This window comes from Ursus maritimus, unplaced genomic scaffold (assembly GCF_017311325.1).
Source record: "Ursus maritimus isolate PB19 unplaced genomic scaffold, ASM1731132v1 scaffold_30, whole genome shotgun sequence".
Lineage (NCBI taxonomy): Eukaryota > Metazoa > Chordata > Mammalia > Carnivora > Ursidae > Ursus > Ursus maritimus.
The window spans coordinates 12,093,377-12,118,447 of NW_024425564.1; the positions used below are offsets into that span (position 1 = coordinate 12,093,377).

Sequence of the window (25,071 nt, forward strand, 5' to 3'; positions counted from 1 at the left end):
GCGCTTAGCATCAAGTATCAAAGGCTTTTATAATCAATAGGAGGCTAAATGAGAGAGGGCAGTCATATTATGCAACGTGGTTTCTACAACAGAGGTCAAAGGCTTCGTGAACATTCTAGAAGGATAGATTGTTGAACAGTATGTCTGGAATGTGATGCTTTTCAAAAAAATAAAGAAGTTTAGGGAATTTAGCACATCATAGGCTCCTCCGGAAGATTCACAGATTTACTGACGGAATAAAAGCTTTCAGGTTCTGCACTGAAGACACACATTTATCAATCTTTCTAAACAGGGAACCAGTTTGTGTGTGTGCCTGCTTAGGTAACGTACCACCTGTTAACATCCCATGGGACTATATTCTGCTGAATACAGTCATGGACATTCAGATTAAGAAGGACTCAGGAAAGGGGTCTGCTATCCCTTGGAGTCCGGGGTGAGCCTCCAGGGTGAGCACTGTTCAGAGGGATGCTTATGTAACTAGTAAGCTAGGGCAACCGTGCTCAAGGAAAGGGTGCCAAACCTGATCTTATTCCCAAATGAGCCTGCCCTCGTATAGGTTGTTGAGAGAACCCAGTATTTGTAGAATGGAAGATTGCACAGTTTTTGTGCCTGTTACATCCTCTGTGGTCTTAATGATTTGTAACCTGTTGGAACACCTGACCAGTGACAATACTGTGAAGTGCACTCACCATGAAAAGCCTCATGAATATGTTGACTACGTCTTCACTTATTATGCATTTATTGATTTTACTTTGGGAGGGATTTTTTAAAATTTTTGTATATATTTTATTTTTTTTAAAGATTTTATTTATTTATTTGACAGAGAGAGAGAGGCAGCGAGAGAGGGAACACAAGCAGGGGGAGTGGGAGAGGGAGAAGTAGGCTTTCCGCTGAGCAGGGAGCCTGATGCAGGGCTCGATCCCAGAACCCTGGGATCACACCCTGAACCGAAGGCAGACGCTTAACTACTGAGCCACCCAGGTGCCCTTAGGAGGGACTTTTAAGGAACTCATGACTTGGTTGATTTCAGTTAGATTAGATGTGATTCTCTATTTGGGTACTTTTTAGACAGGTTTCCCAACATAGTGTTAGCAGAGTTTTATACCCTTTCTAGCAACCCTATAGGCGGAAAGAAATGAAAGAATAAAAGGTACTGTTCTCAGGCCTTTGCAGTGGCGGGGCCTCACCTCGCCTCTGGTCATCTAGTGAAGCCAGGTGATCTTTAGTGCTCCCTTGGAGGATGAGACAAGTTTGTTGTTGTTGTTTTTTTTAAGATTTTATTTATTTATTTGACAGAGACAGCCAGCGAGAGAGGGAACACAAGCAGGGGAGCCGGAGAGGAAGAAGCAGGCTCCTAGCGGAGGAGCCTGATGTGGGGCTCGATCCCACAACGCCGGGATCACGCCCTGAGCCGAAGGCAGATGCTTAATGACTGTGCCCCCCAGGCGCCCCGAGACAAGATTTGTTTATCCTTTGAACCATGGGGCAAGGTGGTCAGCCAAGAGCAGGAGGTCCAAAGCCCCAATGCCCGTTTCTTCAGAAGAGTATCTGAGGGGTAGTTCTTCTAAAATGCAGATTCTTAGAAACAGCAGAAACTCAGGGGCCTTTATATTCACTTGAGGCAGCCCTAGACTAATATCTAAGATTCTGAAGAGCTCTGGCTCCCTTTCCCTGCCTACTGCTCTGTGTTTGGTATAGAAATCCCAGCTGAACAGAGTCCCAGGGATCACTTACCTTGATTCCATCACTGTGTAGACAGAGAAACTGAAGTTCAGAGACATGAAGGACTTTCCCACAATTCCATAGCTGGTCCAGGTAGCTTGGTAGCAACCTGGGTCTTCTTTCCCAGGCCAGAGATTTCCCCAGAGTGCCTTACTGTCTTGGTCCTGTCCTTGAATGACTGATGCTTGTGAATCTGCAAGTAGTGTTAGTAGAATTTGCCACATCAGCTTTGGACAGGGTTATACCATTTGTGCCCTTACTGGCAGTGTATGAAAGTTCCTGTTTCCCATACTATCACCAGCACGGAGTTTTGTTCTTCATTACTATTAATTAGCAAAATTTTTGTTTTGTTTTTTTTTTTGCTGTGAATGCCATCCTCACACTGCTGTGTCTCTGGCCCAGACAGTTCTTCCCTTTGAAGACAGGGAGTGATTGATTGATTGACTGATTGGTTGAGCTCCTGCTATAAGCCAGACCCTGGGACAGATGCTGGAGATAACAGAAGGGAATCAATCCCAATATTTGCCCCGATGAAGCCCTTAGAGTATAAATAAGATATATATTATAGATATTTTATAAATACTACTAATAATTAAGTCTAGAAAAGGAAGAGCTCTGGCTCGGGATAGGCCCTCAGTGCTAGGAGTCAAGTAGGAACAGAGGCTGTGGAAGCTCAGAGAATAAGGTCCCTTCTCTGCCGCATGAATCTGGAGGTATTTGACTGGGTTTCTGGAAATGACTGGGAATTTGAAAAATCTGGTCAGTAGCATTCCATCCAGGAGGAAGCTGGTAGTGCCAAGACATGACTTCTGGTAGAGCTCTGATTCCATGACAGTCACACCAATGTCTTTCGATCCTCCAAAAGCTCTGAGAGCCCAGCAGGGCAGATGGCATTGTCCTGGTTCCTTCACAGCATAATCAGACCTGGTGACTTGCTCATGTCACCTCCAACAAGTGGCAGGGCCAGGGGGAAAATTAATTGCCACATTTATTAATTTCAAATAGGAATTAAGTCCAGACCTGTAATTAAAATATTTAAGGGGAAAAAGCCTTTGTTTTGCTGTTTAGGACTTGGCTGGGGGGTTGCTTGCTTTTGCTGGGGTGTTCCCTTATTTGTGAGTTGCGTCTTCAGTGCTGACTGATTACTCCAGATTTGTAGGCTGGTGAAAACTCCTATCACAAAGACGGTGCTTTTTCATATCAGGAACCCCGTATTGTTTATAGGTGCTGAGGAAGTAATATTGAGCAATGAAAGATTTCTCCCTTCCCCTGAAAAAAGAAACAGAACTCTATCTTTCTAATGTAAAAATTTCAGAGTTTGTTTCATTTTTCATTCTGTGTATTTAACCAGAGCACCTGCAGGAAACAAAACTATTTTTGCTATCAACAAAAATGCTTTAAAAAGTATTCTTATTCCTTCACTGGACTAATTCTCCAAATAGTTTTAAGTTTTAAAGGATGTATATTTTAGGATTAAATAGAAAAAAACAGTAGTTTATATGCATATATTCAAACCAGGGTATTGTATGTATACCACGTAGGTTTTTGAGCTTGAGTTCAGCTTGGATGTGTATTCTTTCCATTTTAAGTTGTGACTTTTATACTTTGAACCACCTAAGTTTTTTTTTTTTTCCCAAAGAATAAGCTGTTGTCATAGAAGTCACTTATTCCTGGGGGTTCTGTTTTATATTTCCTTTAACACTAAAGACATTTTTTTGAGGTGCCCAGGCTCACAATTTAATTTTGTTAGTTTTGTTTATGGTTGGGCATGTCTTCTGGTTCTAATACTTATTGTTATCTACATGTCTGTACTGCTGTCTTTATTACCCACGTATTTATGAGAAAACTCTCACCAAGGTGAGCTGTTCCATCTACTCGGACAGCGGTGCTGGGAGACCGAGAGGCTCCTTGACAGACCTTGGTCATCTGCTACATGTCTGTGTGGTGACCCACCCCATTTCACTACCTCAAAAGTTTAGCTGGTTTCCCAACTGTAAAAGCACACTAGAACCAAGGGGTTAAGTGGCATTTAAAGTTTAAGAAACTATGCTTCAATGTGTTCTTTTTTCTTCCACCCTCTTGCCTGCCCAAGCCCTACCCTTCCTCACAGCTTGGCCCTAGCTCTCCTTCTTCTGAGAAGGACACTCCCAGTGCCCTCCAGCCTCAGGACTTCTTCCCTTTTCTCTGCAGTATTTGTCGTTTGTCCTCTTAACTGGCTGTGAACTGTACACCCTCTGACAGCTTCTATAGTCTCTTGAGCGGTCATTTAACCACTGTTCGATGAACTAGCTCTTCGCTGCCTGTGTCCAAGCTCCAGCTGCCCTCAGGCCCACAGCGGGCGGGTGCCGCGTTGGGATTTCTTTGGCCTTCCCCAGCACTCAACCCTCTGCAGATGCTCGCCGATGAGCTGAGAACCACATGCGTGTTCAGCTCCATTCCAAAATGAGAAATCCTGTCTTTGGTCATTTGTGGCACATTGACGGGTATGAAAGAAGAGCTGTGCCAAGAGTGATTTATTAACCATGAGTAATAAGTGAAGCCAGAGGATCTGGTTAATGCAACCCAGCCTCACTTATGTGCGTTGTTTGTTCTGTTCCTCACTTGTCAGTAAGTGTTAAGAAACATAGACGTACTGTTTTATGGAGCTCTTGTGGACTCTAGTTCGGAATTACGTCTTGCTAACCAAGAATCCCCTGTGACACTTCCGTGACTTTCTGATTGATTTCTTAAGGATCCTTCGGCTACTTTTGGTTTGCATTAGGAGCTTGGTCCTACAAGGAGGAAAGTACATCTAAGACACAGTGAGTGATCACTTAAAAGGTTTGCCACAGCCAAGGCAGCATGCTTGAAGTGCAGGCAGAGTTGGTTGAGGCATTGTTTCAGATTTCAAGGAGCTTATAGCAAGATCCTGAAAAGCTGAGAGAATATTCAAGGTACAGGGGCTTGTGTTCCGGCTCAGGAGGGAGATCCTCATTGCTTGTGGTCCTGCTTTGGCAGACACACAGGCAGACTTGCACAGTGTCACCCCCAGCTCTGGTGCCTGTGTCAGTCCTCAGCTCTCAGGACCCAGGGCCCACCCTGCTCATGACCTTCAAGTCACAGGAGCTATAGGCTACCATAGCATACTTCCCCTAGCAGGATAGATAATTGACGAAAGCCACACATTTCGTCTTGTACCCACAGAGGTATGGGCAACGATGTTCACCGCAACTCTGTTTGTAATGGTAAAAAATTGGAGCCAACCCACACATTCAGTAGAAGGGTAGTAGTGCTCGATTATGATACATCCATATTAAGAAATACTCTGCAGCGATTCAAAAGAAGAAGAAGAAGGTTTATATCGTATGCACAGGGAAAAGTTAATTGTTAAGCAAAAGAAGCAAATTGTAGAATAATATCCACAATATGATCCCATTTATGTAAAACTAAATATTGTTTGCATATTTCTGTGGGTACATATATATGCATGTAAATGGACAGATAAAGGTCTAGAAGGGCCATGCTAGATTCCTCAGAGTGGTAAAGTGGAGTAAGATGGGAAAGAGGGTAGGAAGGATGAGTTTCATTTTTGTCTTTATTTTTATGTATTTTTCACAATGGGAGTATCTTCATAATTTCTCTTTGAATGAAGGAAGGTAGGCAGGTGGGTGGCCATACTCTTGGTGTCTGTGGTAGTGACTAGTAGATTGCATTTGGATGTTCAGATTTGGCCAGAATGGGTTCTGTGGTAACAGTGTTCCCTGTGCTTTCATATGTGCATGTTTGACGTTAGACAGCTGTGTCCTTGTTGTCCATGATCAGGGGGGTATAAACCATTCATTTCAATCACCTTAATCTTAAAAGGGGAAAGATAGCTGAAGACGAACCTTTCAGCTGTATAGATTTTATTTTCTGTATCAGTTATCTTTTACTTGATTGTTTCACTTAAATGAGTTTATGTCCTTTCTTAAGATTCACAGATTTCCCTAGTGATGCGGCTTGAAGCATTGGGCAGATTTCCTATTTGGATTGGACATTGGATCCAGTGTAGATGATTTTAGTTATTTTATTGGCATTGCAAAAAACATCACACTATCGAGGTCCAGGGCCTTTGAAAACAAATCATTGTTTGACCATGGTTTTCAGATTGACAGTTGTTTCCAGTGAACCCCAGTTGTTTTCACCTCTCTAAGAAAGTCTCTTTGATGCCACCCAAGTATCAGTGGTACCTACCATACCGAAGGCTTGCAGCAGCTTTCATGTGTTGAAGTAAATTTGTTTGAAGCCAACCCCAGACTTAAATAGAAATGACTCAAATAGAAATGATTATGGTAGGTATCGAAAACTGTCTAGTAATCGCTCTTTCTTGAATCAAGCTGTATCTGAGTTCCGTGTGTGTGGGCAGTCAAGTGCATTAGACAGCTCCATCTGGCTGCTGACCCTTCTGTGACAAGCTCACTTGCAAATGCAGTTCTAAAACCAGAATTCCAGCATGAATGGACTAAAAGGGACTTGAAATATTCTAGTACTTCATTGATTCTAGAGAGGAAACAGTGCTTTTTTGTTTCTAAATGAAAGAGATCTGTGTTAACCTTTCGTTTCTCTGGTTTTCTAGAGCACCCTGCATTTCAGGTGTGGACCTTCTCTTTAGTACTCAAACTTACTGACCAGCCTCTGCACATAACTGAAGACTTGTACAAACCTGCTGAACTTTTCTCTGAGTCAGGTCCCAGTGGTTTTGTTGTTGTTGTTGTTGTTTTAACATTTCCTGCTCAGTGCCCTGTCTTGTCCATCTTGCCCTGACTCCCCTGTGCGATCAAGTACTGACCATGTTGTGTGCTGAGTGCTGAATTTCTGAAGTGGGCCTGCCTTGTTTGCATCCCTCCTTTTTCTCAATGGGAAATGTACCAGTGGCAAGATCTCCTGGTATCTCCAAACCGGTATCTCAGGAAAAGCAAGTAGCACATGGTCTCCCCTCTGTGCTTCAGCTGGAGTGATAGTATGCATTGTTGCAACTACAGAAATTGCCTATAAATGCTGAAGCACAGGGTAGAGCTCTGTCCACTTACATAAGATCTTCAGGCTCATGAACTGGGGAATTTGGTGAAGAATTTGTAAAGAGGGGTATTTAGGCAGTCTTGTAGGACTAGTATGGTTTGGTTCAGTGGGGAGATCTGTCTTGACTAGGAGCAGCCCTTCCGGGCTGGTCAGGAAGGGGGAAATAAGCCCTGGAGCCATAGAAGATGTGTGGAAGTCGGCTGATTATAGAGTGGAGAAGGTGGTCAGCATGGTGGGGTAAGGGTGGGGCCATATTCAGTTCTCCTTTTGGCTAAATTAGGAGTTATTCCTTCAAATTCAGCAGATGTTTACTTACCTTGTAGCAAGGATTGGGGATAAAATACAAGGAGAAGTAAGGTGGGGCCCAGTGTTTAGAAGAGACAGGCACAGAAATCCCTTTAGGGGCACCCCAGGGCACAGAGGGGTTGGAGAGAAGGAGCTCTGGTGCAGATATAATGCACTTCTGCAGTTCTTTGGCCATCAACCCTTAACAAGAAGCTCTTAGGCATGACTGTGCTGGGTGCTATGAGCCCTAGAAGGCGGAGAGTAAGTGACATAGGAGCAAAATCTGGAAAGCTTTAATAGGGGTCCAGTTTTGCTAAGGAGTTTAAAAGGGAAGAGCAGCTTAGTTTGGAAGAAACAACCAAAGTGAATATCCTGGGGGAAATATGTTTCTGGTCCCAGGTTAGGACAGCACAGCATGTGGCTGGCAGACCATCGGGAACCTGAGCCTTATGGTGGTAGAGGCAGAGGACATCTAGCCCAAGGGGACTGAACAGGTGTCAGCCTCCTTGGGTGAAGGGCCTTTGAGTCTGCAGTCAGAGTTGGAGTGAGAAGTTAAATGTGGTTGGTTGGCTGGTTGGTTGGTTAAGACCCACAGCAGGGTATAATGGTTCTATAGGTACTGTTGTTTTTAGCTATAAGAAAAAGAATGATTTAAATGTAGCTTGGTTTACTGAAGACTGGTTTAAGCGAATTTGCCATTTTCAGGTGCTCCTAATAATTCATTGGTGGTAGGCACTGCAGGTGGACCTTTTGCCTGCCACAGCTGCAAGGGAAGTGATCCAAACTGTCTTTAAAAGCCTGAGAGTAAAGCCATGGCCCCTTGCTAGAGTCATTGTCTCAGTGCAGGCTAAGTGGACAGGTCATGCCCATACTGCTCTTTGAAGTGCTTCCCCCTCTCTGTGGTCTGACTCCTGAGATGTTTTGCAGACCTTTGTGAGTGTGCTGGTGCAGAGGGTGCTGTCAAACCCTGGGTTTGAATTGAGAAATTATTTCTCCTTTCAGTTATCACCACAATTAGTACAGATGTTGAGTTTCAACATTCAGTGCTGAGCAGCGGCTTCTTCCACTAGCTCTTATCTGCTTTTCTGATGGGAAAACAAATGAAATACACGGGGAAAGTTGGAGCTAGTCAAGCCATACCTGCATTCAGCACTGGTGAAGGAGGAGAAGTAGAGGCACCTAAAATCTGAATTAGAGCCTCCTTCTCTCGGGGGCCAATACAGACAGGCTTGTTTGCTTCTCAGATTTTCCCCCAATTAAAGGGAGATAATCCGTAAGATCCCTTTGGTGAAAAGCACAGCCAGCTGCCAGAGAAGGGAGAGAACATGTGGGAAACCTGCCATGGGGTTGACCTTTTATCCTTTAAATGGTTGCAAAGAGATAATTTTTCTGTTATTGTGTGATCATGGAGAAGGCATCTCAGACAGACAGAGCTGAGCCCAGACCTTGAGTTGGGCCTTCTGGTCATGGAAACTATTCCTTAGCACAGTGGTATAGAGATCGTTTCAGAGTGTACTGGTTTTTAAAGCGGTTAGGGCTTAGCAATGGTGGAACTGGTCCAAAATGACTTTACCTATTTAGTGCTCTGCCTTGTCAAGGAGACCATCCCCACAGCACCCAAGCGGGAGGTCATTCCAAATCTACTGTAAATGATTAATTTAAACTGCATTATAGAATGCTTCGATACTATGCCCTAAAGTCAGAATAACATTTCTAATAAAGTCAGAATAACATTTCCAAGTATTTTTTTTTTTTAATGTTCCTTTAGACTGAGGCTAGCCACCTTTTCTCATGGGAACCTCTCTTAGTGCTGCTTCTGCATGTGTGACGGCATTGTGGTGGAATAGTCTCAACCAGTCATCTTGACGTCCTGCTGACCCCAGTGAGGGAGGGACCTCTGGCCTCCTTGGTAGCCAGTGCTCACTCACTCCTTGTGAGTCCTACACGGGCTCTAACGAAGGTGGCCTGGGACTTCCTTCTATGCCTAGTGCAAGAGGATGCAGCTGTCAAAATAAAAATAGACCATCAGATTGCTTTCAATGGCAGCAGTGGGGGAGGGAAGATTTGGTGAAGTGCTGCCCTTTCAAAGGAAGGCCATGGAATGTTGACCAGCCAATCCTTAAAACAGAGCAAGGAAAATGTGCCCCCCATTATGTTTGGGAAATAGGACACCCCTTCTGTACATGAATGTACCATGAAATGCGCCATCTCTAATAATCCACGTTTACCTGCATTTTAGGTCCTTATGTTCGGGAAAAACGGGAGAGTTACTGTTCTCTGCTCCACTCTTCTTTACCCTTCCAGCCCATGGCTCATTCTCACTGCTCTGAGCAACATGGCCCTTCTTTTGTGGCTCACGTACTGGCCTTGACCATGTGTAGCCTTTGCACGTCATAAACATTAGCCCTACCCATGTACAACTGGCCAGCTCTCCAGGGCAGGACCTGCTCTGGGTCAGTGTTTGTTTCATTCTTGAAACAAACCATTTCTAGGTCTGATCCCACATAGAGGAGGTGATATTAGGCCTGAGGGATTATGAATGCTCTTTAGAAAAAGTTTCTTAGCTTTTTCAAAGCTGCAGATTACATCCCAGCCTGAAGACAAGGGGCAGTCCACAAAGTTGATAGCTCACCCTTCAGTGAATTTATTATTCTATCGTTAAGTGAGAGAGTCTGAGAACTCATTTGCTTAGTAATCTGCAAGAGAGGACACAAATGACCTTTGAAACAATCCTGTGTTCCTCCCTGAGTTGGGAGATGCATTTAAGAAGGGAAATAGTCACTTTCTTGCTGGAAAGGTGAGGATGACTCAGGCAGGTGTGCTCATCCAGGTCTGGTAGACAAACCGAAGTGTGAGTGTGGCTCTCTCCACCGGTTCTCGTGAGCTGTCTGCGGTCAGCATTCTGCAGCCTGGTCTGTGTGGTGCCGTATTTGCTCCTAACCCAGGGCTGCCAGTAAGGTAGAGATGACTGACAGCAAACTCGCCTTTTCCATTTATTGAACACGTTCCAGCTGCACTTAGTGTGTTGCACATTTTCCATCAAAGTTCTTTGTTAGAAATGTCCTATATTCGAGGAAAATTCCTCTGTCCCTTTCTTTTGCAGAGTAAGGAAGAGAATTGAGCACAAGTAGTGTTTTGGAATACTGCAATTCTAAGAAGGCGGTGTGCTGTGTCAGATATCATTTCAATGTAGCAGAAACGTGTGATATGCAGAGCAAACCCGAAGCCATCAGAATGACTCTGTGAAATGTCACTGTCTAGACCAGGCTCAGCACACTTTTTTTTAAAATCAAGGGACAGATGGTAAATATTTTGAGCTTTGTGGGCCTGAAGTTCCCTGTGACAGTACACTGCTCTATCCTGTAGCATGAAAGGAGCTATAGACAATACATAGATGAACAGGTGTGACCGTGTCCCAATAAACATGGGCCTTTTGCCCAATAAACTCCTGGCATCTTCCAGGAGTCTGTGTGCCAGCCATGTAGTGTGGTGTCAGGGCATTTAGGACAGGGAGCCGGAGCCAGCCTGAGTTGGAGGGAATGATGTCAGGGAAGTCTCTGTGCATAGGGCTGGTGGGTCACATCAGGGGCGGTTCCACTAAGGAAGTGCCCCTGGGAGCAGTCCTGAAGAAGAAGGGTGTTCCAGAGGAAACAAAGAAGCAAACAAACAAACACACACTGGGGAGAAGAAGGGACCCTGGGGAGGAGTGGGCAGGAAAGTACAGAGATTCTCAGGCAGCCTAGATACCTGGAGTTTGGTGAGCTGGGGGAGGTGAGCTTAGGAGGGAAGTTGTAGACAAGTCCTGAAGGATTGTGAACAGGATCTTTACTTTGCAGACAGGATGGATCCACTGAATATACTTTAGCAGCTGAGGCAGATTTACCTTTGTGTCTTTTACCAGTGGTAGCTGTAGAATGCTCCTGAAGTATCTACTGCTGATTTCTCCTGATGTCCAAGCATCAGTTTTCAATCATGGTAATTTTTTGGTATGGTCATTTATCCTTAACATTCATTAAGTAATATTGTAGAATTACTTGGTTTGGAGAGATTGCTGAAACTGGCCCCGTTTTCATGAGTCACACTGAATACATCAGCGATCGTCAGACACAACTGAAATCACAGAAGAGGGCTTTCAGTGGTGGGTTGGAGCTGGCGCGAATCTCCCTCACCACCTTCCCATAACCCACCCATGTTGGCTCAAGGAAATTCAATGTGCTGACTTTGCCCACTTTAGCCTTTCAATGAAATAGTTGGAGCAAAAATAAGCATTTGGGTCCTCATCTGTTGATCTGACAAGTCAAATGTATGTCGTTTTTTGACTAACCTGAAAGAAGCCAGCAGGTGTTGGAGGGTTCTCATTTGCATTTTTTCTCACAAAATCAAACCAAAGGCTAAATCTTGTCTCTCCACTCCGACCTTCCCACCCCTCCCCACCCCATCAAGTACCACAGAGTTCTTGGAAGTTGTTATTTGTAGTAGTGTTTCCTAAATTTAGCTGGTGCAGGAAGAATCAGTGGCAAATGGGTGCCTGAAGAAAATGCATCTTGGGTTTAGACCTAGACTCAAAACATGTATAACGTAGCACAACTAAAGGTCGGTATTTATCTTCTGTGGTGATTTTCTACAGTGATTCCTAGGAGATTTCTGTTCTGGTACAAACAGAAAGGGAGATGGTCAAGAATCTCACCCCCTAGACCTTACCTGTTTTTTTGTTTTTGTTTTTTTAGATTTTATTTACTTATTGGTGGGGGGGGGGAGATTGAGAGAATGGGTGAGAGGAGGGGCAGAAGGAGAAGCAGACTCCCCTTGGCGAGGAAGCCCAAAGCAGGACTCGACCCCAGGACCCCAGGACCACGACCTGAGCCGAAGGCAAACGCTTAACCGACTGAGCCACCCAGGAGCCCTGTTTTTGTTTTTTGCTTTTTAAAGCCGACTTCCAGTTCTTAGTCCACAGACATACATAAGTTTTTCCAGATGTAATCTTTCTGCAGATATAATTTTGTAGTCTACTTTTTCCCTTTAAAAGATGTTATTGGCTATGTAAAAATTCTTAAATTGAGGAGAAATAATGATCAAAATCCATGGGCCAGGTACTGGGTTTGGCATCCATGTGTAGAACGTAGGTGGAGATCTTCCTGTGCTTTCTCTGGAGTAAGACACTCCACGAAGAGGCAACTTTGAAAGGAGAGTAAACTGTTAAACCTTGCATGCACATCTGAAAGCAAGTTCAAGTGAGAAATTGCCGTCTCTTGGGTCTGTGACCTTCAGGAGTGTGGCTAGGCTAATTTTTTCAGGTTACCTGCCTTTAGGTTTATATGAAGGTAGAGAAGTAGTCAAATTCATAGAGACAGACAGTAGAATTGGGGGTTACCGGGGACTGGGGGAAGGGCTAATGGGAGTTAGTGTTTAATGGGTACAGAGTTTCCATTTGGGAAGATGAAAAAGTTCTAGAGATGAATGGTTGTGATGAGAATGTGAATATACATGATGCCGCTGAACTGCATACTTAAAAATGGTTAAAATGGCAAATTCTATGTTATGTCTATTTTACTACAATAAAAAGTACGGAGTGATTGTCTCAACTGGGAGAGACTTTTGTTTTTTGTGGTGGTGTATAAGCTGTGGTCTTGCTTCTTATCAAGTGTGGGACAGTCTAAACTTAATTCTTTTTTAATTTTGTTTCTTTATTGGTGTCAGATTTTTTGGTAATTTGGTGAATTAGGTCTTCATGGGGTCCCCAACTTACTTTGCTTAATTCAGTAATGGGTGTTAGATGATCAGTGTTAATAGAGTTTCACGTGTAGGAATTGCAGAGTCCAATTCAGCCTGCCGCCCTGATAACTCGTAAATGTGATTGTCAAAGAAAAAAATGTCATCTCTTTCAGAGGACTCCTCCTTTGTACACCCACATTGCTATGGGTATTTGGGTAGGATAAGATGAGAAACCAAGATCCAAGATCAGGTCGTTTTTATTAGCAGCTAAAATAACTTTTCCATCTCATGGATTTCCTGATTATGGTCTCTTAGTGAACTCCATCTCCCACTTATGTTTCCTCTTAGGTTGTGAATAAGTCCTTGCAGAAAATAGTTACATTCTATCACTGGTTCTATTAGCTTTCCTGAGAGAGAAAAGAGATTCTGAAGGGCTTGATCTTTCTTTTCTTTAGAAAAGTAGAGTGTCAGCTAGGTTCTTCAGAAGCCTCTTAACTTATGTTTCAGAAAGAAAAGAACAGTGAATTTTAGAAATTGTACTTGAAACAAGCGAGAGTTTGATCTCTTTACTAGTCCTGAAATCAGAATCTTGCCCCTGCTTTTCGAGTACTTGCCTATGTATCGTTTTAAGTGTAATCTTTAGTTTCAGCCCCAAAGAAAGGCAAAAACCTTACTTTTGGTGGTTACTATGCTTGTTGAAACAGAAAACAGAAAAATATTAGAACTTTTGAGAATATGGACTTAGAAAGCCTTAAACTTTGCTCAAGAAGGATCTCTGGAATACTTTCTAAACTTTCTTCTCAGTCAGTTGATACCTGTTGTCTCTTTCACAACCTAACACCAAAACTTTACCCCCAAAACTTTCTTTGGGTGATCCCATTGAAGTCTAACGTCTTTCCTGTCTTTTCCTAATGTTTTTCCACACTATGTAATACTAATTGACATGTTGCTTGTTATTATGAATATTCAGTGTATATGTGGTCAGTGTAAATATGAGGCTTTTTCTTAATTTTTTGCCTTTTTCCTCCCTCTGGTCCCCACCTTATCAGTAATAATAGCATTCTCAGGATGTATTAGGCCATTCAAAATGCCATGTAATCAAAAGAAACTACCTGCTCTTTCTTTGTCCCTCCTAGAAATCAAGACAGTCTTAAAGCATAGACTGAGCGAGCCCCTTTCCCTTAACTAAACTGGTTTTTGTATTCTTGGGCCAGCTGCCTAAGTTTAAAATCTGCAACTTGACACTTACTAGCTCCGCAAAGTTTAATATTAATTTGGCTTTCCTCCAGTCACTGTTTTGGAACATCATGGAAAGTATTAACCTTTTATCTATTTAATAATTTATTTCAAAGAAGATAATTTTAGTTTTATGGGTTTTTTTTTTTTTTAGTTTTAGAGGTGATATGTAGGAGTAGATATCACATAGCAAATGCTGTAGGAATAGAAACATTGCTGTTATTTTTTTTAATTCCAGTATATTAACGTACAGTATATTAGTTTGAGGTGTACAATGTAGTGACTCAAGGATTCTGTACATTACTCAGTGCTCATCACGATAAATGTACTTTTAATCCCCTTCACCTATTTCACCCATCCCCGCACCCACCTCCCCTCTGTTATTTTTATTACTTATGAATTTTTCAGATTGTTCTAGAATTTTGTCCTAGAATAAGATGTTTGTTACTTTTTTACTTCGTTTACCATGCTTTCCATTATTTAGCTAAACACATCCTGCCCCATATCTCTGTCTCTGCAAACCTCAATATTAAATGGTTTTTTTGGGGGGGAATCCATTAATACTAGGATAATTTTCAGTCTCTCCAGCTTGTAGCATTGAGGTCCTTAATGCTGTCAGCACTCTTGCTGCTTTCTGAATTAGTAATTAACTGCCATGAAGTGTACACATGTGCAGGCATCTGAAGACTTTTTTCAGGTACTTCATGTTCTGCAGTCTGTGGCCTCCAAGAGAGATACTTTTCGTGCTTTGTTAATGACTAAGCCAAGATAAATAGATGTTCTTGGGCGGTGAGCAGCTGAACCTTTTTGACAGTTTTGACTCCTTTCTTTACTGTATTTGCATAGTTTGTTCCCGTCTTATTGTAGATCATGGTGAGCCGATTCTTAACCAAGTCCCACTGGTGTGGACAGGCAGGAGACGGGTGTCTGGAACACGTGTGCCCTTCCTATGTCATGGCTAGAAGTTCAGCTCTCTTATTTTTACGGTCCCCGGGCATGGGCACTTTACGATATTTTTCTTCCCTTGTACTATTCCTGTAGTGTGATCTTCATGTTAATTGGTTTTCACCTTCTTCAACAGACATTTAGTGTTTACTATGTGCCAAGGAAGGTTATTGTTGTTCTACTTTTGAGAGAACATGATCTTATGTTTTATATCTTCTCTGTCCTTCCTTAACAGTAGGGGATCCCCAAACTTGTGGCTGAGAGCTACTTTGTTCCTCCTTAGAAGCTTCACAGATGGGAAGCTGTAGCTGCCACATGCCCATCCCAGCTAGTGAGGGTGGGGGGCCCAACATGGCTGAAAGTTGCCTCCTCATCATCTGTGGGCATGGAGGGAGGGATACCCTTTGCCATCTTCCTGCAGTTTGCTCTTGCCTAATGGGGCCAGCTGCCTCTTCTTTTTCGCATCAGGCACCAAAAAGGGGAATGGGACCCCACTCAGGGAACACCTGAAGGAAGTGAAGTGCTTTCCAGTCAAACTGCTGTTGGCATTTATGGGGAATGCTTTTAATAAGCTAAGAGCTATTTAGCCTCCCCTTCTGTCCATTCTCTTCCTTTCCTTCATTATTTTTTCTTTCCTCCCTTCGTATGGGCCGGGCTGCTTTTAGATTTTGTTAGGATTACGTGGCTGTCAGTCAGCATGTGTGACAGGAAACATTTTTATCCTATGTTAGAGGGGATGCACCTCAGCGTCCTTGAGTGATTGAAGTTGCCCAGGCCAACAGTCACAGTGGAAGGGAAGGTGGAGACCTGAGAATCCTTCCCATCCCTCTGGAAGTAGAGGTCTGAAAGAGGTTGGAGGAAGTGTGTGGGAGGAGAGAATTTCATAAGCTGCTGGGCCTGATCCATGGCCAACTCTCACTTAAGAGTAAAAGAAAAAAGTAAATGAGTCATTCCAATGACAGATTTATGCAATGATCGGTATGTGTGTCTATACCAATAAGCTTGCTTGGCCTTGATGGTGGGAAGTAGCGAAATTACTTATTTTTACAGTATCATTTCCTTTTCCACTTTCTTTCCTTTTAAATCACTGCTTTAATACCTCTCTGGGTTTGGAGGTGCTTTAGAACTTCAGACAACTGCCTCGATATTTCCAGCAGAGCACAGTGCCCGGAGTCCAGGAGGAAATGAGGACAGAGACAGAAGGAGGCAATTAGGGATGACAAAGTGAAGGTTGAACGAGGGAGAAACATCTGGCAGCTGATCCTTAAACTTTACCCTCGACGTATTCAAGCCTGTTTGGTCTCACGTGAAGTATTTTCACAGGGAGAAGTAGTGGTAGAACTCATCTTCTTCACGAGCTTTTGTTGGAAGATGTAATGATTGACTCAGAGCTGAAAAAAAATGTAGGTGTACATGAATTCAGCACGAATTTTTTTTTTTTTTCCTGCCCTCTCGTAATCCTAAGAGACAGGGAGGGGAATGTGATCTCTCGGGTGTTAGTGACAGACAGCTGATTGCACTCTGAACTGGTTTAAGCAGGAAGGTGTTTGTTAAGAGATAGTTGAGAGCTTATGGTCTCCTCCGAAGAGCTGGAGAAACAGGCTTTCAGCTGAAGTTAAAGGAACAACGCTCAGACCACATCACACAACTGGTGAGATATGCTGCCACGTCTGCCCCCAGAACCACCTGCTTCTACTGCCACCTGCGCCTGCCAAGCAGGTGCTCTTTACCCATCTGACTCGTCCCGTGTTCTGTTTCCAAATCCACCTCAAGTAGGTGTGTCAGATGATGAAACCAGGTCCTGAGTCTACACCCTAATAGCAAAGGTGGTTGAAAACTGTAGTTTACATGCATGGAAAAGTCAGCTTCACAATGTCCTGAAAGTATCAAAATGTGAACGTCTAGAAGGGTTTGGGGCAGCCACAAATGTAGATGTTCCCGACAAGACTACATTAGTAAAAACAACACAGAAATGCCTCATGATATGAATTAACAATACAATTTTCATGATTAACTGCAAAAAATTCAAATAATTCTAGAAGACAAGTTATTTGATGACTTTATTTCCTGAGGGACTTTGGTAGTCTATATATTTCTATATATTTCTCCTTCATTTTCTCCCTTAGGTTGGTTATTTTTTTAGTGTTTGCTGTGTTTCTTCCCCTAGTTATTACCCATGACATGGTAGCAAGATCCTAAGAGATTAGAAGGGTTTAAAAATGGTTCATCGAAGTCCTCACAGAACCATATTCTTTTGCAAAGGTTGCTGAGATTTCTAGATTTTGTATTTTTACATGACATTGAAGACCTTTGGAACTATACTTTAAATCCCTCTGAAGAAGAAATAACCAGGCTTTAAGAAAAGATTTAATTAATTAGTTAATTAATTAATTTGAGAGAGGTAGAGAGAGCATGAGCAGGGGGAGGGGGAGGGAGACAAGTAGACTCCCTGCTGAGCAGGGAGCCCAACGTGGGGCTTAATCTGAGGACCCGAGACCATGACCTGAGAAGTCAGACATTTAACTGACTGAGCCACCTAGGTGCCCCGAAATAACCAGGTTTTTAATAAAACTTAAATTTAGCATAAGTTTTATAGTATGAATTTACACAGACTTTTTAATAGACTTTTATGGAGACCTCTGTGAAGTTCATTTTTTTTTTCAAATTGGGCCATTCTTTTTAAAAAAACTTCTACTCTTTTGAAAAGCAAGCAAAGTAAATAAAAATATTTTGAATGTGTAATTGTAGTTTTCCAATTACTAAAATTTGATATAGAAAACTGTCATAAAACGTTGTAATTTTTAGTCATCATGTTAAGGATATTACTAACAGTGCTTCCTTTTTGGCCACTCAGGATCTTAAATGAAATGGATTTTTAAAACTGTTGAATATGTAAACAAGCATCTGAAATGATAGTTTTGAAACTTGTTGACATTTACTGGAAAACACTCAATTATTTCACTTTTTTGATAAATCTACAAGCTGTTTGCAAGCCAGAGCGTGAATATTTGTGTGCATGGTCACGGAAATAACCAGGAACTTTAATTAAAGAGTTTTCCCCTGGTTCCTTGGCAACAAAAGATGAGTGAAAAACTTCTCCTTTTTACTTTTTATTTTTTGACCTGAGTAAATAGTTCCTTTAAGTAGTTTTCTCCACTAAGTATCATCTTTTTATTTTATTTTATTTTATTTTTATTATTCTACAGGGGGTTAAATACCTGTGCATTCCAGCAGCGGATTCACCATCTCAGAACCTGTAAGTTGGTTTATTCCTATATTTTTTGGAGATATTAAAAATGATAAAGGACAGTGAAGTCAAATAAGTAAAGGGCCCTGAAGTCATCAGAGCCATGGGACTCTTGATGCCAAGCACAGAGGTCTGTGCTGCCAAGTTAGGCAGAATCGTAGCTGGAGGCACACTTTTTTTTTTTGCCAGTCCTTCAATTATACAACACTGACTCATGGGATAGCTACAAGAAGAGCCTCATTTTTAAAAAAGATGCCTCAAACCAAACTTTTAGCATGTTTATCCTCTCTCTAGAAGGAAAGACTTACAGAAGCTGATGGGTTTTGTCTAAGACATCACTGTCCGATAGAAAAAGAATAGGAACCACAAATGTAAGCCATGCGAGTAATTTTAAATTTTCTAGGAGCCAAATTAAAAAGAGTAAAAAAGGAAGAGGTGACAATAATTTTAGTAATGTTTTATTTAACCCAGTATATCCAAAATCCTGTCATTTCAACATGTGCCTAATATAAAACAAAATTGAGGGTTTTTTTTAACATCCTTTTTTTTCATACTACGTCTTCAAAGTCTGGTTGCTTTTTTACACTTATAGCAGTTTGGACCAGTTTCCTTTTAAGTGCTCAGCAGCTGCACGTGGCTAGTGGTCACGAAATGAGAGGGCATACTTCTAAAACCTGTTTGAGTTGAATGAATAGGTCTTTTTGGCTCGGAAAAGTTCAGTCCTCTGTTTCCTCACAGCTGAATACATCATCAATATCCTTATAAAGAGAAATTCATAATTGTTATCCTTTCCAGAGCACAGCAATTGTATGGAGGCCCATGGGGTTAGGCTTCGGCAGAATGGGGACAGGGCTTTGGAGACCCACAGCAGTAACGGCTTTAGCATTCACACTGTTTGGTGTCCAGAAGTGACCTAGAAAGACCATGATATGGAGTACAGTTTTACTGAAGCGTGGATTTGAACCTTGCAGGCTGAGAGGCTGGAGCAGAAATAAAGTACTGAGCCGCTCAGTGCATCCAGTAGACACCAGCCGCTGCTTCTCAGACTGGCCTTGTGCTTACGTTGCATGTCACACACAACAACCCTGCTAGAATTATACTGCATTTTATTAGGAAAGTTGTAAGCTATGGTGGTGTTTGTGAATTTGGGAGTCTGCAGACCTATCAGGATTCATCCATCATGATTCTTAAGCTCTATTGCCTACAAATCCTACATATTGGAATTACATACCACATAATCTTAAATTTAGTATCCCAGTTGTCCAGCATCTCTAAAAGCTATCGAATACTGGAACATCAGCCAATCTCAATTTTTTCATTTCTGGAGAGCAGCGAAATCAGAGATTATGCAATATTTTGAGAGATCTGTCTGTTTGAAAAGAAATGGGGCTAGAGTCAGATGGATTGATGTGGGGAAGGATGTTGAGGGGAGTGGTGTAGGATAAGGGACAGGTGGTATAGAGTTAGACCAGGAAAGGTAGATTGGAAGCAGGGACAGATACGTTTTATGCAAGGCCTGTTTTCACACTAACTCTGTATTTCACAGAAAAAGTCAATATTTAAGATTGAGGATCTTTCCTCCGAAAGACTTTACTGGGATCACTAGGAAAACAGTATTAGCCTGGGTCTAGGAGGAGAAGAAGCACCAGAGAACTTCCTTGGTTACTAGTCGTGTCAAGAAACAGAAGTGGTTGGAAGGGCATGGTGTATACGGAAGGAAGTGAGCCACTGCCTTTCTCTGGAGACCACAGCAATCTTCTGCCCATGTTTTGGTGGCTATTTTTAGAATGGTTGCTTTGCTCTTATCTCAAACTGAGATTCTAACATACTGTTGAACTTGTCAATACCTGATTGGCAATGACTCTTTGGAGGAATCAGATTGCAACACATTCTGGGCATTTGTTGTCAGAGAAGATGGCCACCTGTACTTGATTGCCCCAGGACTTTTCAGCTTTGCGAGGAACCAAGCACTGTGCTTGATTTCCAGGACAATGACTGACTTACCCAGTGAAGATTGAGCATTGAGCAGCCCTGCACTATATAAGCAAGTAAGCAGTAGACCTTGTGGTTAGACATCTTAACTTTAAGATGAGTTGCACCCACCTTGGGCAAGTCATTTAAGCCCATCTGAGCTTCAGTTCCCTCATTTGAAAAATGCCTGCCTTCAGGAGTTTTGAAGATCAGATCACATATATGAAAGTGTTCTCTATGAACTCTAAGCACTTTTGAAAATAAGAGCATACTTTTACTCTCTTCAAGGTGTGTTAATATATCTTGAGAGTTACAAAAGAAGCCAATTGAAATAACAAGTTTCGGTGCTCAGGAGCCCACTTCGGTGGAAGATCTGGAAGATTTCCTTACATGGAAAGGCCAGAGTGACAGAAAATGTTTCTCCGAGTTGCAGTGTCTCATGGGTCAGTTCAGAAATTCTGGCAAAATGAGCCCACACAAGGTCACCTTGGGTCCAGAGGACTAGCCTGTAAGATTTTAATTTGTTCTCTCCCATCCCAAATATGTGCAGAGGTCTTGTTAAGATGTGTGATTTTCCTTTTTAGCCCTTCCCTCACATCTTGGTGAAGGTGTAGGGTAGCGTTCCAGCAGGTGGTGGGTATAGCACCCAAGTGTGAGGTTAATGACAGGGAACTTGAGCAGAATGCGCCGCCGCTGCTGTTTGGAGGGAAGTCCTACAGCAGTACCACCTTGTTTCAGTTGGAAAATAAAGTCAAGACCATAACGCATCGAAAGGCAGAAAAGCTGGCCCTCTCCTGTTGGGAGTTATGTTCATAAGCGCTCCTGTGATTCTTTGGGGGGAACCGTTAGTTTTACTCCATTAGCAATAGCAAATCTTATGCATAAGTAAGGATTTGGGCACATCGATGTCCATGATTTTATAAATATTTCTTGCTCTAGTGAAGTTACGTGGAAATTGTGGAGTTAAGTTTGGAATATGAGTATACGGTCTACGTTGAGAGGCAGCCTATAAAATAGCTTGAGTTTCTCTTTACCTGTTGCAGATGTTTTATTGGAAGCATAACCTGCCTTTTGACAGTGAGCATGCTTTCATGATATGATTGGACTGTTAGCCATTGGCAAGTGGAACACTTGATTCTGTTTATATGACCCATCTCACTTCAGGTAGCCTGTGGTTATTACTCAGCAAATATTAGGAGCATACAGGCTGACAGTGAACCTTCACTTTCTGTACTATCAACCAGTGTAGGTGGTCAGGAGACAAATACTCTTAATGCTCTGGTTAACAAAAGCAAGAGAACTCATGTCTGTCACTTGGAAAGTATGCCCTGGGTAACTCAGACAAATAAACTAGTAGTTCTTGAGTCCAGCCACTTTTGATTACTGATGCCTGAGAATTCTTATATCTAATGACAAAATAAATTCTAGAAAACTGTATCCCTGTTTTAAACTTACAGAGTTTTATCTCCTCCAGTCCCGTCCATGTTGCAGCAAATGTTGAGAAATGCTAGATAATGCTAAGCGAAATCAGTCAAGCAGAGAAAGACAGTTCTCATATGGTTTCACTCATTTATGGAACATAAGAAGTAGGAAGATCGGTAGGAGAAGAAAGGGAAGAAGAAAGGGGAGGTAAACAGAAGGGGGAATGAACCATGAGAGACTGTGGACTGTGGGAAACAAACTGAGGGCTTCAGAGGGGAGGGGGGTGGGGGACTGGGATAGGCTGGTGATGGGCATTAAGGAGGGCACATATTGCATGGCTCACTGGGTGTTATACGCAACTAATGAATCATCGAACTTTACATCAAAAACTAGGGGTGTACTGTATGGTGACTAACATAATATAATAAAAAATTATTATAAAACAATAAACTTACAGAGTTTTAAAATTATTTCCAACTTTGGATATAATTTAAGTTTTATATCCTAAATCTCTGCCCACAAATCCTTATACCAACAGAAATTCTTCTTGCCAATTATGCTTAGTAAGAGGTGTGTGACCTTTTGAAGCTAACTGCTTTCACTTGACATTCAGTGCTGTAAACTGCCCAGAAAGGTCAATTTTCTGTCTGGCTTTAATCCTCACAAACTCCCCCTCTGATCTTCCAGGAACTTAAAATGCAGAAACCTGGTTGAGATAACATTAGCACATTAAAATTTTAGCTCGGTTCTCCCAACCACCTTGCCTTTCAAAGTCAGGAAATGTGAAAGTTCAAGTTCTCAGGGTCATAATAACCCCACAGACCCAGGCTGGTGTGTTTTGCATGATTCGTCACAATTAGAGGCATCCTAGAGTTTATATCAAATGCACATGCGACACATTCTCTGGCCGATGTGGAGTGGGCCAGTGAATTCAGGCTTTTAGAAATACTTGTTTTGCTTTCTCTTTGTACTTTCTTACGCAAGTCATTTTAACCTCATTTCTCTCATCTGGAAAATACCTATCTCACACAGTTTTTGTAGTATTAGGTTAGATAAGTGAAAGTGTTTTTTATGAACTATAAGCATTTCCAAAAATAAGATTATATTTGCTGTCTGTCCACATAAGGAGTATTCATGTATGTTGAGAGTGAATTACTGGATGTATAGTAGCTCCTTTATTCATTCTTACTTTAATATTGATTAAATTGGTATTTTGTATTTAGACATTGTTAAGGGAATAATTATTTTTTTTTTTTAATCTTCTGTCAGGTCCAGGAGGGTCTGATCTACGCTGTGGAGTTGGTAGCGTTGCATCATTACAATAGAGCCTTTGTGACATTCAGTGGTTTGAGTATCGAGCAGGTCTCTAAATTTCTTGAGGTTTTTGTGGGGAGAAGAGGTATTAGCAATACAGTAAGCTTATATTTAAAGTATCAGTAAAACCTCCTCGCCTTATGCTATCCTGATCTTTTCGTGTATGTTTTCTTTAGTTTAGCTGATGTCTTCTGTACATCCGTCTCTCTCTTTCTCTCATTTACAATTTTCTTTGTTTTAATTATTAAAAAGCAGTTTTGCAAGGTCAAAATGATGTGGGCCCTCGGAGTGCTATGGTCCCATTTCCAGGCAGATGCATCCTTACTGGAGCATTTGTGTGCACGCACACACGTGCTCACCCGTGACTCCTGAGGACTTTGCAGCCCGTAGAAAAGAGAAATACTCAGAAAAGGTATATTGAGTTTTTCATAAGACTTCACTTATTGAACTTAACTATTTTTTAGGCTTAAACTATGTTCTCCTTGTTTTTCTAGTGTTCAACTATTCTTTGTGAAATGAAGGTATAGTAGGTGGTAAAGAGGGTTTTGTTTTGTTTTTTAAAATGGCAAAATGAAAAGCATGATACACACATGTGTGTTTTAATTCCCCCAATTAAAAAAATGTTTAAGTGCAGGAAATATAAAATTCGGGAAATCGCTGATATAAATATGAGTAGTTGTATGTGTTCAGTGCTGTGCACTGTTAGAACAGCTCTGCCAGTGGACTGCTGGAGAATGTTCCTTCCTGCTTGCTTCTGGGTGGGGTGAGAGCTTCACAGTGTTCCAGCTGAGGGGCCCACACAGAGCCTGGGGAGCCTGTGCCAATTCTGCCCCAGGAGAAACAGCTTTCTGATCTGAGCCCACCTTCCAGAGCCCAGGCTCACTCACTCAGATAGAACATTCCACCCACGTGCTTTTTGCCTTTTTGCTTTTTTTTTTCCCCCTTTGAGCGTTCCTTTTTCAGGAGGGAAAAATCTAAGAGTGCTTGCCTTTCCTGTTTTTCTCCTCCTTTGCTTTCATATACAACATACATGCACACATATGCACATGTGTATACATATGTACACACATGTATATAGACGTGGGAAGGAGAAATGTCTTGGGTCTCGTGGCTTTTGCTGTCAGTACAGGCTGGTCTGATACTGCTGGCTTTGGAGTAAGCGCAGCTACCATTCAGGGTATGTGGCCAGATCCCTTGGGCTACTGCTCAGATAAGCAGAGTCCTCAGCAGAAAAGGGCTGTCTCTGGTCCCACAGTGGGGATCACAGCCTCCAAATCTCGCAGTCTTGGAATAAGAACTAGTTGTTCAGCCTCAGAAATGAGCATCTTGCGGTGCAGTTTTGCTGGATCCCATCCACCGGCTCTTTTGTGCACTCTCTAAAGGTCAGGGACGTGTGGCTCGTCCTGTGTCTTGGCCTCCAGACAGAGAGAGGGAGGAGGCTCTCCAAGGAGGCCAGCCAGCACAGACCGAGGAAGGGGGGCGGTGGCAGCTGCGGGGTTGTTTGCTGAGCCCCCATGGACGGGTCTCCTCTGAAGCGCCCCTCTGGCCGACCCAAGGTGTTCTCTTCAGATTGTTGGCGGCAGCGAGCACTGTGGGGTAGGTGTGTGACGCATGTAAGTGGATGAGCCCCGCCGGCTTTCCTCCAACAGAACTTACTCCACGTGTCTTTGTATGGACGTGAAGGGACAAAATGAAGAGCAAGAATAGGGAACCTGTGTTCATGGAAACAGCGTGTGGTGGGATGGTTCTTAAGACGTGTGCTTCTGCTTCGCATCAGAGAATTGGGCAACAAGAGCCGGAGTTGCGGGTATTTCCTGCTGTGGAGGAGGGGGTTTAATGACCAGCGCTAGAGTTTATGTCATCAGCTTCCCTGGAAATAACCCCCACTCCCTGCAGCACACCAAAGCCGTAGTGAATGCGCCTGGCTCCTGACTTTACTTGGAAAAAGCATTTCTAGGAACGTCTGCTTGGTGTGGCCTCGTGCCCAACTGTGTTTATGAGTCAAGTTTTGTGGTGGGGCTCGGAGCCTCCTCTCAGTGGCATCATTTGCACTCCTGGGCTGGACTGTGAGCTGTCCTCTCACAGATGCCTGCCCCGGGGTTCCACGGCCCTTGCCCCAACATGGTGGTGGACAGGAGCCATCTGTGCGTTTGTCCTAGACTTAAGGTTGGTGCAGTTAG

The 25,071-nt window shown here is 42.6% G+C and overlaps 1 protein-coding gene across 4 annotated transcripts in view; it reads left to right on the forward strand.

Moving 5' to 3' along the window:
• Positions 1-25,071, forward strand: part of DUSP22 (dual specificity phosphatase 22) — a 69,558-nt gene that overhangs the window by 25,773 nt on the left and 18,714 nt on the right. For all 4 annotated transcript variants that reach the window (XM_008692884.2, XM_008692886.2, XM_008692887.2 and 1 more), the window contains exon 4: positions 18,144-18,193. In XM_008692884.2, coding sequence (XP_008691106.1) covers positions 18,144-18,193 — 50 coding nt within the window. The remainder of the gene's footprint in view (positions 1-18,143; positions 18,194-25,071) is intronic.